Source organism: Marmota marmota, unplaced genomic scaffold (assembly GCF_001458135.2).
Source record: "Marmota marmota marmota unplaced genomic scaffold, marMar, whole genome shotgun sequence".
NCBI classification, from domain to species: domain Eukaryota; kingdom Metazoa; phylum Chordata; class Mammalia; order Rodentia; family Sciuridae; genus Marmota; species Marmota marmota.
This window is the reverse complement of record NW_025999941.1, coordinates 15,593,273-15,609,692: the sequence shown is the minus strand read 5'-3', so window position 1 is coordinate 15,609,692 and position 16,420 is coordinate 15,593,273. Positions and strand designations below refer to the sequence as shown.

The 16,420-nt window shown below is 43.9% G+C and overlaps 1 protein-coding gene across 1 annotated transcript in view; it reads left to right on the top strand.

The window, feature by feature from the left end:
• Cadps (calcium dependent secretion activator) overlaps positions 1-16,420 on the top strand; it is a 468,098-nt gene that overhangs the window by 93,071 nt on the left and 358,607 nt on the right. Inside the window, 1 exon segment of the mRNA XM_048801213.1 lies at positions 4,574-4,687. Coding sequence (XP_048657170.1) covers positions 4,574-4,687 — 114 coding nt within the window.

The window sequence follows — 16,420 nt, the reverse complement described above, 5'->3', positions numbered from 1 at the left end:
TAATTCTCAGGCTCACTGTGTTTAAGAGCCGCTAGAGATTTTCCATTCACTCCTGCAGTTGGCAAAGAATGCTAGGAGGTCAAAGTCGAACTTGTGATCTCTGAGGCTAAGATTGTACCTCGGCCATTTTACATCTCCAGAGCCTGGTATGCAGTAACCATGGAGTGAGTTAATGCCTGCATTCAGCAAACCTTGGTTAGAGTCCATGGTGTGTCGTGCAGTAGAAGCTACCAGAGTGCAAGATGGGTGTGGTTCTTGTACCTGTATTCCTCTTGTGGATGGGTGCACAATGAAAAGTCAGCACAGTTTGAAAATAAAGAAAGTCCTGCTAGCCATCAGGATGAAGTGGGTCAGTTATGGTGGAGTCCTACGTTGGATCACCATGTGGCAATGAGTTTGAGCAAACTTGGACGAATCTCATCATGTATGGTGCACAGGTAGCAAGTTGAAAACCAGGCAGAACTAACCTAGGATGATAGATGTGAGGCTCATAGTCAGCTTCGCAATGAGGCAGTGACTTTGGGGACCTGCAGGTGTTTCTGGGTTCTGGGTGATGTTCTTTATTTTGGTATGAGAGTTTTTTTATTTAACATTTTTTTATTTGTCCTTTTCACATATAATGATAATAGAGTGTATTTTGACATATTATACCTACATGGAGTGTACCTTCCCATTCTTGTGGTTGGACATGATGTGGAGTTTCCCTGGTCGTGTGTTCACATATGAACATAGGAAAGTTCTGTCCCATTCATTCTACTGTCTTTCCCATTCCCATCCCTCCCTTCCCTTCATTCCCCTTTGTCTCATCCAATGAACTTCTATTCTTGCCTCCTCACCCCCTTATTGTGCGTTAGGATCTGAGAGAACATTCAGCCTTTGGTTTGGGCGATTGACTTATTTCACATAGCATGGTACTCTCCAGCTCCATCCATTTAACAACAAATGCCATAATTTCATTCTCCCTTATGGCTGCATAATATTCCATTGTGTATATAGACAACATTTTCTTTATCCATTCATCTGTTGAAGGGCACCTAGGTTGGTTCCATAGCTTAGCTATTGTAAATGGAGTTGTGTTGTGGTTTGGATGGGAGGTGTCCCCCAAAAGCTCATATGTGAGACAATGCAAAAAGGTTCAGAGGAGACATGACGGGGTTGTGAGAGCCTTAACCCAACCAGTGAATGGACCCCTGATGGGATTAACTGGGTGGTGGCTGGAGGCAGGTGGGTGTGGCTGGAGGAGGGGGCATTGGAGGCGTGGCTTTGGGGGTCTCTATTTGTCTCTGGAGAGTGGAGTCTCTCTCTGCTTCCTGGTCACCATGTGAGCTGCTTCCCTCCACCACACTCTTCCTCCATGATGTCCTGCCTCCCCTCTAGCCCCGAGGAATGGAGCCTGCTGTCCATGGACAGAGGCCTCAGAAACTGTGGGCCCTTAATTAACTTGTCCTCCTCTACAGTAGTTCTGGTTGGCTCTTTAAGCCATAGCAGGAAAAATGATGACTAAAATAAGCTGCTGTAAACGGTAGTGTGGCTGCATCCCTGTAGTACACTCATTTTAAGTCCTCTGGGTATATGCTGAGGCATAAGATAACTCTGTGCCAGTTTTTGTGCTGATTGTTTTCCTGACCCCAGTTAATCATCATGAGCATGCCCCAAGGTCAGTGCTGGCCCATTATATAGGTGAAGCAGTTGAGGTTTTCCCAGCGACACACCCAGAGAGCTGACTGAATGAACTCAATCCTTGTTTACTTGGTGGTGAGAAAGTAGTGGATGTGCATGTGCAGGGGGCAAGACAGTTCTGCCATTCAAATCCCCACCCTTCACTCCCCTGCTGCTGGGAGCTGATACCTTGAGGGAAATGTGAGATGTTCTGTATGGATTTGTGTTGTGTGTTCTCTGACCTTGATTGAAATCAATGTTCCTGAAGATTCTTTCTCTTTTCAAAGTTTGATACTCTGTAGTTTCTCCTGTGAAATCCTAAAAAAAAAAAAAAAAAAAAAAAAATTCTTCATATGCTTTTCCCTCTTCATCTGAACTGCAGAATCCCTGAGGAGAAACCCTTATTTGTTTTGATTTCCAGTGCCTGGTCCTGATCAGTGAGATCAGGGGTTGAATATGTTTAACTGAACACCAAAGCATGGGTCCTGGTGCAGGGAGAGGCAAATGGTAGTTGCTTTGCAATTATTTGTGAATAAATGAGCATCATGCACATCTAATGGAAGGTTAAATGGGTAGTGGATTTGTCCTGGGTCGTCAAGCAATCATCATCATTCAAATGATGGTACATGGTTTTATTTCAATTAAGCATTTAATGTTGTATGGAATATTACTTGGCCATAAGAAAGAATGACTTTATGGCATTTGCTGGTAAATGGATGGAACTGGAGATTATCATGCTTAGTGAAATAAGGCTATCCCCCAAAAAATCAAAGGTCGAATGTTTTCTCTAATTTTTGGAAGCTAACACACAATAAGGAAGGGTAGAGAGGAGAAGAATAGAAGTTCAATAGGTTAGACAGAGTGGGATAAAGGGAAGGGAGTGGAATGGGACTGGAATAAATCTGAAACAATTTGCCTGTGAAGATATGTAAATTCACAGTAAATCCCACCATTGTGTACATCCACAAAAATGGGATGCTAATTAGAAAAGGATGTATTCTATACCCATAGAATTATATCGAAATGGATTCTACTGTCATGTGTAACTAAAAAGAACCAATAAGAAAACAAATAAGTAACATAAAAGAAATTAAGCATTTAAGACAAAAGCAAAATTGATTGCTCTCTCCCACTCCATTACCCCAACTCACTCCCCAAAATGTTACAGAGCTGGGCCTGACCCTGCTTGGAAGGAATTCTGAGCAAGAAATTCTGTGCCTGGCCTTGCTTTGTTCTGTTCTGTAAGGATTTGTGACTGAAGTCAGTTATGTCCGGCCGGCATAAAAGAAATCATGTTAGGGTGGCATTTTTATGAGCAAATGAATTACTGCCTCACATTGTAGCTCAAATGGTTTCAAGCACATTCAGAAAAACTATGATTTTCTCTTCATCTCCACTTACACCAATATCCCTGGGTCAGAGGAGGAAAGCTTCAACAAAGTGAGTTAGAAGTGAGTTCATTGTGCCGGGCATGGTGGCGCAGGCCTGTGATCCCAGCAGCTCGGGAGGCTGAGGCAGCAGGATCGCGAGTTCAAAGCCAGCCTCAGCAACTTAGTGAGGCCCTCAGCAACTCAGTGAGACCCTGTGTCTAAATAAAATACAAAATTGGGCTGGGGATGGGGCTCAGTGGTCGAGTGCCCCTGAGTTCAATCCCTGGTACCTGCTACTCCCCAAAAGAAAGAAGTGAGTTCATTGCATGCTGAAGATCTGCAGCGTCCAGTACAGTAGCCAGTAGCCATGGGGCCCTTGAACACTGCCCTGTGGTCACTCTGAACTGAGATGTGTGTAATAAGGGTAAAATATACCTGATTTCCAAAACACAGCATTAAAAGTGTAAAATGTCTCATAAATTTATATAATGATCACAGGTTAGAAATGGTCATATTTTGGACATATTGGGTTCAATCAAGATATTAAAATTCACTTCAATTCTTTTCTTTCTTTTTTTTTTAGGTGCAGAGGATGGAACCCATGGCCCTGCACATGCTAAGCATGCGTTCTACCACAATGCTACATGCCAAATCCCTAAATTTTGTCTTCTTTTCCTTACCCATTCACTTTCATAAGAACAAAAGAAAAATTATAACTATAAAATATAAGGAAATNACTGATAAGGGTCTGTTCTGACAAGGGTTCTCACATTTCTCTCCCACTGGCTTTCAGAACTTGAAAAAGAGGGAGAAATTAATTTCATTACCAGGCATTTTCTAGACACTATCTTCAGTTAGATATACTCAAGTTAGTCCCTGCCATACATCACTATGATTCCAAATTCCATTTCTACTCTCCATGAAATTCAACTGAAAAATTGCATGACATCAGATAAACGGCAAGACCAATGCTCACTGACAATAATGGATGCTAATTGCAAAAGTTAAAAAAAAAAAAGATTTAAATTTGCATAAGTATACAAATGACCTCAACTTTTTTTTTCTTTTTTTGGGATTGAACTCAGGAGCACTTAGGTTGAACCCAGGACTTCATGAGTGTTCTCCTGTTTCTTTTAATATTTTTGAAAGGTGGCTTCTAGAAAATTTAGAATTACAAATGTAGCTACCATTGAACAGCAGCACTCCCGGATGGAATGACTGTGAATTTGCCCAACACCTGACCCCCCTCTTTATCTGACCCTGAGTCCATGGTTAGCACCCCATTTCCATCTCACAAATATCGCAGATAGAAGTAACCCCACAAAAGCCCCATAAAAGGAAGATTTGGGAAAACAAAGGCAATTACTATCGAGTCTGACACATGCATTCTGTGTTACCTTTGCTTCTAAGGCAGTTTATTTAACTGGGATTTGGGTGACGTTTTAGTGGTATCTGTTAATGACTGGCCTCTTTGGTGGAAAGTCACCATTAACTAGCCTTGTCCTGAACAAGCCCTCATTTCTCCTGTTTCTGGTTTCTTGCAGATCAGCAAACAGCAGCTGCAGACCGTCAAGGACCGCTTTCAGGCCTTCCTCAATGGGGAGACGCAGATCGTGGCCGATGAAGCCTTCATGAACGCAGTGCAGAGTTACTATGAGGTGAGAATCACCAAGCAAGCAGCCCAAGGCCCAGGCTACCCAGGCCCCAGGTGCAGGAATTCTGAGCTATTGGAGACAAGGAACCAGAGCCTTGGGTTCCTGTGGGGTCATCCCTCCTGAGGCAAAGGGGGTGGTGATTTGTTACAATGTTAAGGAATAATGGCATTTTGCTTTAGGGACCCTGCAAGTACCAACTGTTGTGGTTTTGTTGTTATTGTTGTTTTTCTGATGCAGGGGAGCTTTACTACTGAGCCACATCCCCAGCCCTTTTTTTTTTTTTTTTTTTTTTTTTTTGGAGAAAGGATCTTGCTAAGTTGCTGAGAATGGCCTCCAACTTGAGATCCTCCTGCCTCAGCCTCCCACATTGTTGGGATTAGGAGTGTGCTGCCATTGTGCTCAGCCAAACTACAATTTTCTAACAGTTTTTTTTTTGTGTGCTGAGTGTTTTCAATAGGATTGGTAACATTCTTATGAGTTAGATCTTGCTAAATATCTCCATTTTACTGATGAAGAAACTGAGACTCAAAGAAATTAAACCAGTTAGTCAAGGTCATGTAGCTGTTAAAATGTTGTAAACTAAGACTTTGTGACCAGAGCATTTTTCCACCTCTTCAACCATTTCTAATGTAGCTGTGCATGGTGATGCATGCCTGTAACCCCAGTGGCTCTGGACGCTGAGGCAGGAGGATTGCAAGTTCAAGGCCAGCCTCAGCAATTTAGCAAGGCCCTAAGCAATATAATAAGACCTTGTCTCAAAATTTTAAGAAAGTCTTTTTCTAGAATATAACTGGGAAACAAATTTTAAAAATTAAAAAAAAAAAAGCTGGAATATAACTCAGTGGTAACCCCCCCCCCCCAGACTCAATTTGATTCCTAGAACCACAAAAGAAAAAAAAAAAGAAAAGAAAGAAAGAAAAAAAACCCATAAAACATGAAAAAATTAAAGGGATAATTGTGCCTTCCAAGGATTGTGGCTTAACAATCTCCCTTGTGTTTTTTATTAAAATGCTGCCATGTGTGGGTTCCTTCCTAGAGATTAACATTCTGTCCAAAATGCAGTACTTATCTGAAGAAAAAACACTACAAAGGAGAGAACGTATCTCTCCTGAGTACGTATCTCAGATTTATTTTTACCACTGGGTCTCCAAGGTTTATTTATCAATACAGTGGATCTGCAAAGAAAAAAAAAATTCAAGTTTTTTGTTTTTGGTACCAGGGATTGAACCCAGGAGTGCTTAACCACTGAGCCCCATCCCCAGCCATTTTTGGTATTTTATTTAGAGACTGGGTCTCATGGAGTTGCTTAGGGCCTCACTAAGTTGCTGAGGCTGGCTTTGAACATGTGATCCTCCTGCCTCAACCTCCTGAGCCACTGGGATTCCAGACGTGTGCTACCGTGCCCAGCTCCACCAGTATTTTTAAGTTTTATAAGTATTCTTTCTCAATGTGGATATTATCTGTCATTTGTCCATCATTAAAGAAATAGGCATGCCATTTGCTGGAAAAATGGATGGAATTCGAGAGCATTATCTTAAGCAAAATAAGCCAAATTCAGAAAGTGAAGGGTTGTATGCTTTCTCTCATATGTGGAAGATAGGGAGGGAAAGGGAGTAGGGGGAAATGGCAGCGGGTGGTGGTCTTATGAAAATAGAGGTGGTCTAGCAGAGTAGAAGAGGAGGAGCAAGAGGAGGGAAAGGGGAGGTCCTGGGAAATGAAATCGACCCATTTTTGTATTGTTGTATTGTGTGCATGCACAAATATATAACAATGCACCCCACCCACTATTATGTAAAATCATAAAGCACCAATTAAAAAATTATAAAGCACCAATTTTTAAAAAAGTTTTTTTTTTTTTAAAAAAGAAGCAGACATACCCTCCCTTCCCATTGGCAATGTTTTACTGACATGCATATTTTCAGAAATGACTGCGTAGACCTTAAAAGACATTTTACTTTATGTCCTAATCGATGATAATGTGAATCAGATAAATATTATCTGTATTTGGAATGTTATGTCCCAGATTTCTTATCCACCCTCAAGGCTAGGTTAAAACCATTAGATTCTAACTCCTAAACACCAAAAGCTGATGGCACCTTGCCATGTGCAATTCAAAATAAAAATAATTGTGAAACAAGTGTACGAAAATCCAAAACAATCGGATTCTTGCCCCAACAGGATTGCTTCATTAATTTTCTTCTTCCTTCCCTCCCTCCAGCTCTCCTTCCTTCCATTATTAGACAGAAAATTATTTCAGAACAAATATGTTGGAGCTCCTGCCCCTCAGATGCTCTAAGCACACCATCGATCTTCCCATTGGCCAATTCAATCCATAATTGCTTTCAATATGGTAATTGATTGACATCTTAGTTGAGAGATCCTGATTTGGCAAAAATCTCCTTCTTACTGATTGAAGTGTTTGATTCCTTCTTTCATGCCAAGAGTGGAGCATGATTGCAGTGAGATCTTATGAAAATATCAACTGGTTTGCTGAGTAGCATTTAACAGTAAACAACCTTTGTTTCTGGATATTTGTTGGTTCCAACCACAGACTCGTTTTACACAATGTTTTCTTGATGGGATTTCTATATGAAGCTGTTTTAGAAGTTGAGGTCATTTTTAGCCAGGTGCAGTGGCGCACGCCATTGATCCCAGCAGCTCAGGAGGCTGAGGCAGGAGGATCTTGAATTCAAAGCCAGCCTCAGCAAAAGCAAGGTGCTAAGCAGCTCAATGAGACCCTGTCTGTAAATAAAATATAAAATAGGGCTGGGGATGTGGCTCAGTGGTTAAGTGCTCCTGAGTTCAATCCCAAAAAAAGAAAAAAAAAGTTGAGGTCATTTGTATACTTATGCAAATTTAAATCTTTTTTTTTTTTAACTTTTGCAATTAGCATCCATTATTGTCAGTGAGCATTGGTCTTGCCGTTTATCTGATGTCATGCAATTTTTCAGTTGAATTTCATGGAGAGTAGAAATGGAATTTGGAATCATAGTGATGTATGGCAGGGACTAACTTGAGTATATCTAACTGAAGATAGTGTCTAGAAAATGCCTGGTAATGAAATTAATTTCTCCCTCTTTTTCAAGTTCTGAAAGCCAGTGGGAGAGAAATGTGAGAACCCTTGTCAGAACAGACCCTTATCAGTGGTTCCATGTTTAGACTCATTCACTAGAGTTTATAAATTTGTAGATTGCACATCTTAATTAGGAAGCTCATTTGACTAATGACACAAATTAAAAGAAAGTGCCATTTCTGTTAATTAAATTTGAAAATTAATAGTCGTCACCAAGCTAATGAGTCTCCGGGAATTGTCATGATATCTAAAGTGATCCCCATATTTTCTTTTATGGTGTCTGGTTTATTTGAAAGAGCTTCTTTTGGGTCTCGTGAGAATGCAGGCCAACAAGAAATTACTGAATGTTTAATGTAGGATTTGAGTAACATAGGAGAGAACGTGGGCATTAATGATCTAACTGCTGTCTTCATTAGTAAAGCTTTGGAGAGTCTGAGATTCACTTTTCTCGAGAAGTCTGAACCTCTGAAGCAGAGGTCCTCAGTCCAGGGATCAGGATTAACACTTAGGCTGGCCGAGCTCGGATCCATCACCCCTCCCTCTCTCCGTCTCCTATCACTCCTGGGCTGTGGGAAAGCTAGTACCTTCCCCACCCGACTCTGGGGGCTGGTGTATCCCCAGTAAGCCTTTTGGACTAGGATTCTTTGAATTCCAAGTGACAGACACCCACCTCAAATTGGCTTTAGCTTTAGGCTAAAGAGATATTTGCTCAAGTAATTGAACAGGCCAGAAGTAGGCCCTGCTTTAGCCACGCAGAGCCAGAGACTCCAGATTGGCCAGTAGGCCAGCAAGATGGGCATCTTCACCCACTTCTTCTTTTTTTTTTTTTTTTTTTTGGTACCAGGGATTGAACTCAAGGCACTTAACCACTGAGCCACTTCCACAACCCTTTTTAATTTTTTTTTTTTTTTTAATTTACAGACAGGGTCTCACTGAGTTGCTTAGTGCCTCGCTTTTGCTGAGGCTGGCTTTGAACTCGGGATCCTCCTGCCTCAGCCTCCCGAGCCACTGGGATTACAGGCTCCATGCCTGGCCCTTCCCCTCTACTTCTCACATGAGTCCACTCACATGTGAACTTCACTCTTGAGCAGGTACTCTCCATGGAGAAGACACTAGACCCTTCCACCAGCTTTGCAATCCCAGGGGTGAAGAGAACACCTCTTTGCTGAGAGTCCCAGCAAAGACCAGGGGAGATTTCCTAGAATAGCCATGGTCAACTGTACCTTCCTGAGTCAATCACAATGGATTGAGGAGAAATAGCCCAGGGGAAAGGCCCTCGATGGTACCACCTCTGGAGCCTGCAGTCAGACTTGGCCTGCTGCAGTCACAGTGACACACCATGGTTTCCGAATAAGAAATTAAGGTGTTTGATGCTGGAAGAGGGTGAATATAATGCTCTGAAGATGGGATCAGCCGACATTCTCCTTCCAAATGGAGTCTTCCTCCTCCCTTCCTCCCTCCCTCTCTCTCTCTCTCTCTCATCATACACTCCATCTTATTGTACCACATGTTTGCATACCAGTTTACCAATATCACTGACAGTTAAATATATATATCAACTTTTCCTTTAAAACTTTTGAGATTATTGTCCTAGGAAAGCGCAGTTTAGGACTTAGAATTGTTCGACCAGGGCAATGATTTATCAACATGCTAAAGCAATCCAGAGCCATTTTTCAGAAATAAAAGCAGTGGGGAGGCATGTTCTTCTCCACAGCTGGGCCCATCCAACTGGGTCTGAACCAGGTTGGCCACCATTAAAGCTAGCTCCTGTGGCCTAGGGCCTGAGCTGGAAGATGAGGCTGAGGTTCCCATGTCTCTCAAGAGTATATGGGCTACTTTGTCCTTTCCTGGTGGCCCTGATGGTCTGAGCGGATTATGCAGAGCAGCAGAATAAGCCTTTAAGCTCTTTGTTTATGGAGTGAGGGCGGAGGGCTGGAGTGCATGCTCTGAAATCTGACTCGAAAGGCAACTCCATCCTGTCCCCACACCCACAGTCCTGATGGGGCATCAGAGGGGCCACTACACCCTTCTGGACTCTCAGCTCCTTTAAGATAAACATCTTGGCCAGGTGCAGTGGTGCACACCTGTCATCCCAGCAGCTCAGGAGACTGGGGAAAGAGGATCACAAGTTCAAGGCCAGCCTCAGCAACTTAGTGAGGCCCTAAGCAACTTGGTGAGACCCTGTCTCTAAATAAGATATAAAAATGTGCTAAGGATGTGGCTCAGGAGTTGAGCACCCCTGGGTTCAATCCCCAGTATAAGGGAGGAAAAAAACCAAACAAACAGAATTTATCACTGTGACCCAAGCACTCTAATTGGTAGCAGGAATCTGTGTCCATATTCTACACAGACTGCCCCACTCTTCATGTCATGGAGCAGCTGGAGGAATTATCAGGAAGCAGGTTTATTTAAGCTGCAGTGGTCCAGAGGGACTAATGTCTTAAAATCCCTGGACCCTGAGTCTGGAAATTCTTTGAAATTTACACCCAGTTTGGGGGGTGGGGGGAGCGTTACATAAAGGTGGTTACATGGCAGGTAATATTGTAAAACCATTCTTAGGCTAAACAGAGGTTTCCCAAGTTTTTACCAAGGAAAACAGAAATAGTAATGTTAGTAAAATGAGCTCTCTTTGTTTGCTTTGGTACAAGGGATGGAACCCAGGGGCACTGGATCACTGAGCCACATCCTTAAGCCTATTTTGTATTTTATTTAGAGACAGGGTTTCACTGGGGTTGCTTAGCACCTTGCTTTTGCTGAGGCTGGCTTTGAACTCGAAATCCTCCTGCCTCAGCCTCCCAAGCTGCTGGGATTATAGGTGTGCACCACAATGCCTGGCTACAATAAGGCATTTACAAAAGAGAGGAAGCTTCAAACCACATTGAGTTCTCAGGTGTGCATAAATGGTATATGTATATATGTCTATGTGAGTTTGCATACTACATATGAATATACACACACATACAGACATATGCACATGTCCTGGAAAGTTGCATTATTGATACATTAAGGTTAGAGGGGGAGAAAGGTGGCCTGGTACCATGTGCAACATGTCATACAGCTGCATGTATTTCTATGCATGTGCTATCTAGCAATAATAGAAGAGAAATCAAACTTAATCAGTCCACTGCCTGCTTTAGGGACCTGGGCAAGGGCAAGGGAGGTGCAAGGAGAAGACAGGGAGAAGGTCTCAAGAGACAAAAGGGAGATGGTTTGCTCCTACCCTAGTTCCACCTACCACCTGGCCGTGGCCCCAGGTGTGCTAATGAAATCCGGCCCAGGACCCTTTACCTTTTGGTGGGGAGTATCTTTAAACCCAAGAGGTGTCAAGTTTCCAATTCCTGCAAGCATTTCAATGAAATTGACACACGTGCATGAATATAGGTTGGAAATCATCGTAATCTAGAATTTATTATATTATTTATTATCATAATATTATCAGTGACATCATTGCTGTTAATGAATATCATCACCAATCATTCACCTCTTACTTTTCCCAAAAGAATAGAACTCTAAAAACAAAGATCTATTTCAAAGTTATCATAAGTGCTCTATTTTTTGCTTAATTTAAGTTTTTAGGTGTCCCATAAATGAGATCATGAGACATATGGGTTAAGATTAAAAAGTGCATTTTATTTTAGAAATTAACAGGCACCTTGCCTCAAAGAAAGTAAAATTTCATATTTTTTCTTTTTTTAAGTTAGAGAGTGGTATTTCAAAAGATGATAAAAGTAAGGGATACCAGTTATAAAATAATTAGACAATGTAGGGAAAAAAATCTCTGAATTTAAATGGTTGAAAATACCTATAATTTTCACGGCTGCATATTTCTATTAAAATAACTATAACTTTTAATCACATTCTGACCCTGTCATGGGCAATGTACTAATGAAATGGAGGCATGAACTCATTGGATGCTTATCAGAATCCTACAGTTAAAGTTTGTTCTGATCCTCATTTTACTTTATTTATTTAGGTACCAAGATTGAACCCAGGGGCATATAACCATTGAGCCACAGCACAGCCCTTTTTATCTCATTTTTTAAAATTTTGAGACAGGGTTTTGCTAAGTTGTTTAGGGCCTCACTAAGTTGCTGAGGCTGGCCTCAAACTTGAGATCCTCCTGCCTCAGCGTCTTGAGCCCCTGCGATTACAGGTGTGTGCCCCACCGCACCCAGCCTATGATCCCCACTTTGATGGGAAGGAAATTAAAACCAAGGACAATTACTGCCCAGGTGACAAAGCTAGGAGGCAGAAGAGCCTAGATTTGAACTCATGTGGGGTGATCCCAGAGCACCCTGCCCTGAACACTATGTCGGCCCCATGCCCTTAATGAACGGTGACCATGTTTTACGGGTTGGCGTCTGGGGTTTTCTGAACCTCATTGCCTCTTTCTTCTCTGTGTTGGAATGATAAACTTGTTCAAAGCAGGAAAGAATCTGTCCTGGCTTCTCAGCCTGTCAGCAAGTCATGGGAGCTGGACCAGCCTCACCATGTACTAGAGCCACTGGGAGCGGATGTGTTCCTGTGTTTCCAAACCGACCTTGGTTGCTAGGCTGTGGGGGGTAGGGGAGGGCTGATAAAGGGGCCACACTTCTGGATTGACTGCCCTTCGCAACCCCATATTTCTTTATCTCCCATCTCTCGTGATGACCTGTCTGGGGGTTGGCAGAAGAGTAGAGGGGGTTTCTGGATGGGCTGCCAAGAGTGGCACCTGAGGTTAAAGTCCCATGTCACAGCCACTAAACCACACACACACACACACCCACACACACACACACACACACACAAGAGGCCACAGGAAAGCGGGTAGAGCGCCCAGCACACGTGAGCTCCAATGGTTGTTGCAGATGCCCAAGCACATCCGTCCCCTGTGTGGGGGTCACGGGGAGGCTGGCTCGGGCCTCACTTGCCTTTTGACAGACAGAGAGGCCAAGGCAGATGATGAGCCTGGGGAAATCCACTTCCTGCTGTCTGTCCCCTTCTCTCCCCAGGGCTGTCTGGCCTCCTTTGGGCACTTCACCTGCCCCTGTCCCCTCAGACTTCAGCTTCCTTTGTCACCCTGTTGACAAAGCTCACTGCCCCTTTCTGGGTCCCAGAAGTCACATCTCCTTCCACTTTTCAAAGTCCTCTCAGTGTGATCCTTGTCCAGGGAGGAGGGGGGATGAGCCTGCGGGGAGCGGGCAGGAGAATGAGGTTGATGGAGGTGAAGTGACCGCTAGGCCACCACTCATGGGTCGACAAACATGTCCTGTGTGGATGCTGGGCACCAAGGGAACGACTGTGAAGCAGGGAATGTGTCTGGGATTCAGAGCTCCCCAGCCAGTTATGGACACCAGCTGGGGTCAACATCCTACCTATCTCTTAACTCCTTGTTATCAGGTCCCTGGGGCGGGGGGGACTTACTAACTTGTTTTGAAAGACCCCTAGAGCCAGGCATGGTGACACACATCTGTAATCCCAGTGGCTCGAGAGGCTGAGGCAGGAGGATCTCGAGTTCAAAGCCAGCCTCAGCAACTTAGCAAGGCCCTAAGCAACTCAGTGAGACCCTGTCTCTAAATAAAATAGAAAATAGGGCTGGGGATGGGGCTCAGTGGTTAAGGGTCCCTGAGTTCAATCCCTGGTACCAAAAAAAAAAAAAAAAAAAAAAAAAGAAAGAAAGAAAGAAAGGAAGGAAGGAAGGAAGGAAGGAAGAAGGACCCATATACTCTGCCTGCTGATTTCCTCTTGACCTTCTTATTCCACCCAAAGCTGCAGCGAGGTCTTTGCCAGAGCAGTCAACTTTGTTCTGATGGTTCGTACACTCCTTCAACAAATACCGAAAACCAGCTGGGTGCTAGGCCCTGTCTTTGGTTCTATACCGAGAAGAGGTGATCAGACCAAAGCACCCCACCTGGCCCTCCTGGAACCTGTAGACTGGCTGGGGCTCAGAGCTCCACCAGACGGCAGATGGCAGCTAGGGAAGGGTGTTGAGGAAATCACATTTGGTGATGAGTGCTGGTCCCCAGGCTGGCCCAGTCTGTGGGACACTGATGTGGACAGGTGGGGAGAAGAGTGTGGCTTTGTCATTCAGCATTTCCCCTCCGATGCTGATTGGAGCTGACTAGGAAGAATTTGTCCTCTGTCTACGCTACTGCTTTCCTGTCCTTCTACAAAGTGCCTCTCAACTGGCCTCCCTACCTATTCCCTTTGTCCCTTCCAGTCCTGTGACGTGAACCAGCTTGAAATCCTCAATGGCTTCCCAGTGCCCTTGTATTCTTTTTATGGATTAACAATAAAAGGCTGAAAACTGACATTTTTTATTTGTTCTAGTTAGTTTTACATGAGAACAGAATGCATTTGGACACACACAAAATGCATTTGTCCCCAAATGGAGCTCAACTTCTGTACACGATGCAGAATTGCACGGCTCCTGCAATCATGCATGTATATAGGGTGATAATGTCCATCTCATTCCACCGTCCTTCCCACTCCCACATTCCCTCCCTCCCTTCATTTCCCCTCTGTGCAATCCAAAGTTCCTCCTTCTCCCCTACCTCCACCCTCACTATGGATCAGCATCCACTTCTCAGAGAAAACAGTCAGCCTTTGGTTTGTTGGGATTGGCTTAGTTCCTTTAGCATGATAGTCTCCAACTCCATCTATTTACCAGCCAATACCATCATTCCATTCTTCTTCAAGGCTGAGTAATATTCCATTGTGTATATATACAGCATTTTCTTTATCCATTCACCTGTTGAAGGGCACCTAGGCTAGTTCCATAGTTTAGCTCTTGTTAATTGAGCTGCTATAAACATTGGTGTGACTGTGTCACTGTAGTATGCTGATATGAAGTCCTTTGGGTATAAACCAAAGAGAGGGATAGCTGGGTCAAATGGTGGTTCCATTCCCAGTTTCCTGCAGAATCTCCATACTGCTTTCCAGAGTGGTTGCACCAATTTGCAGTCCCAGCAGCAGTGCCTTTAAAATGCAGGCTATTAGCCCTGATGCCTGCCTTACCCAGCAAGCTAGGGCCAGAGCTGGCATGGGACCATGGTTTAAAGTGCCTGTCACAACAATACATTGCCCTTCCAGAGACTTCTTTATGTGCCTCAGAACTTTGGTCTTCCTTGAGGTCTAGGCCTGAAGCTGAGGCTCACAATAGGTTAGACAGAGAAACCGTCTGCATGTAGCATTCCAGGTTTTCGGGTGAGTTATTTAGCTCATTAAGGCTCCTCCGCCCTGAGCATTCATCTGGAACTTTTCCTCTGTAATTGATTTTCAAAGGACCTCCAAGGTCTCAACCAAGTCCCAGTTTCCAGGAAGTGGGGAGCCGGCCCCTCTCTATGCTGTGAAGAAGCCCTCAGCCCCCCTTCCTAAACTAATTACTTCATCCAGCCAACAATAAACAGAAGTCATCTTTGTGACATCTCTCCACCCAAAGAAAGTGTTGCAATAAAGCGTGAGGCATCGGGATGCCCTCCAAGTGCCCCCAGGCAATACCACCTCCGTCCTGGCCAGCCACGGCGCTTCCTCCAGTCGCACAGAGGAACATCCGACATTTGCTCTGCCTTTCGAGGGATCTTTATGCACCTTACGAAGTGTGACCAGGACACAGCTCAGGAGTGCCTGTTGTTCCCTCTCTGAATATGAGCCTTGTATTACATCCCAGAACCATGTAGCTCTGTCACTTTGGAGTGGTGGATAATGGACCGAAAGCAAGAAGCTCTTAATAGGTGGCATGAAGCCAGAACTCAGGCACAGCAGCCAAACCACTAAGGGAGGGTCCCACCGGGCGGAACAGCCCCAGAGGGAAGGAATCAGGTTGCAGTAAAAAGACCAGATGTTGCTGGGTATGGTGGCCCAAGCCTGGAATCCCAACAGCTAGGGAGGCTAAGGCAGGAGGATCGTGAGTTCAAAGCCAGCCTCAGCAACAGGGAGGCCCGAAGCAACTCAGTGAGACCCTGTCTCTAAATAAAATACAAAATAGGGCTGGGGATGTGGCTCAGTGGTCAAGTGCCCCTGAGTTCAATCCCCAGTAACCCCTGCTACCCAGAAAGAGACCAGATATTGGTCATCAGACAGTTTTGGTGACCAAGAATGATTCCTTTCCCCTGTCTTGGTTTTTCTATCTACAAAGCAGACAGCAGAGAGCACCACAGTTCATTGCTAATTTTCTAAGGGTCAGGTGCTGTACTAGAGGCAATAGATATTGTGGAGAACAAGGACACACCGTTGCCTGGTATAGCGGCTCACACCTGTGATCCCAATGACTCGGGAGGCCAGCCAGAGGATTGCAATTTCAGAGCCATCCTCAGCAACTTAGTGAGACCCTAAGCAACTTAGATCCTGTCCCAAAATCAAAATATAAAAAGGGCTGGAGATGTGGCTCAGTGGTAGAGTACTGCTGGGTTTAATCTCCAGTATAAATAAATAAATAGGGAAAAAGGGACCTAGTCCTGCCTGTCTGGAGCTTACATTCAGGAAGGTAATAAAATTTAAATATATGATTATCTAATACTCATTTAATTCCACTTATGACAAGCATCATCAATCCAGGGAATAAAATGAGGTGCAGATACTAGTTATCAAGAGCTCTGTCCACACATCATGCCAGCTACTTTACCCTATAATGATCATAACAGCTTATGTGGCATTTAGTGAGTCAGGCACTGTTTTAAGTACAC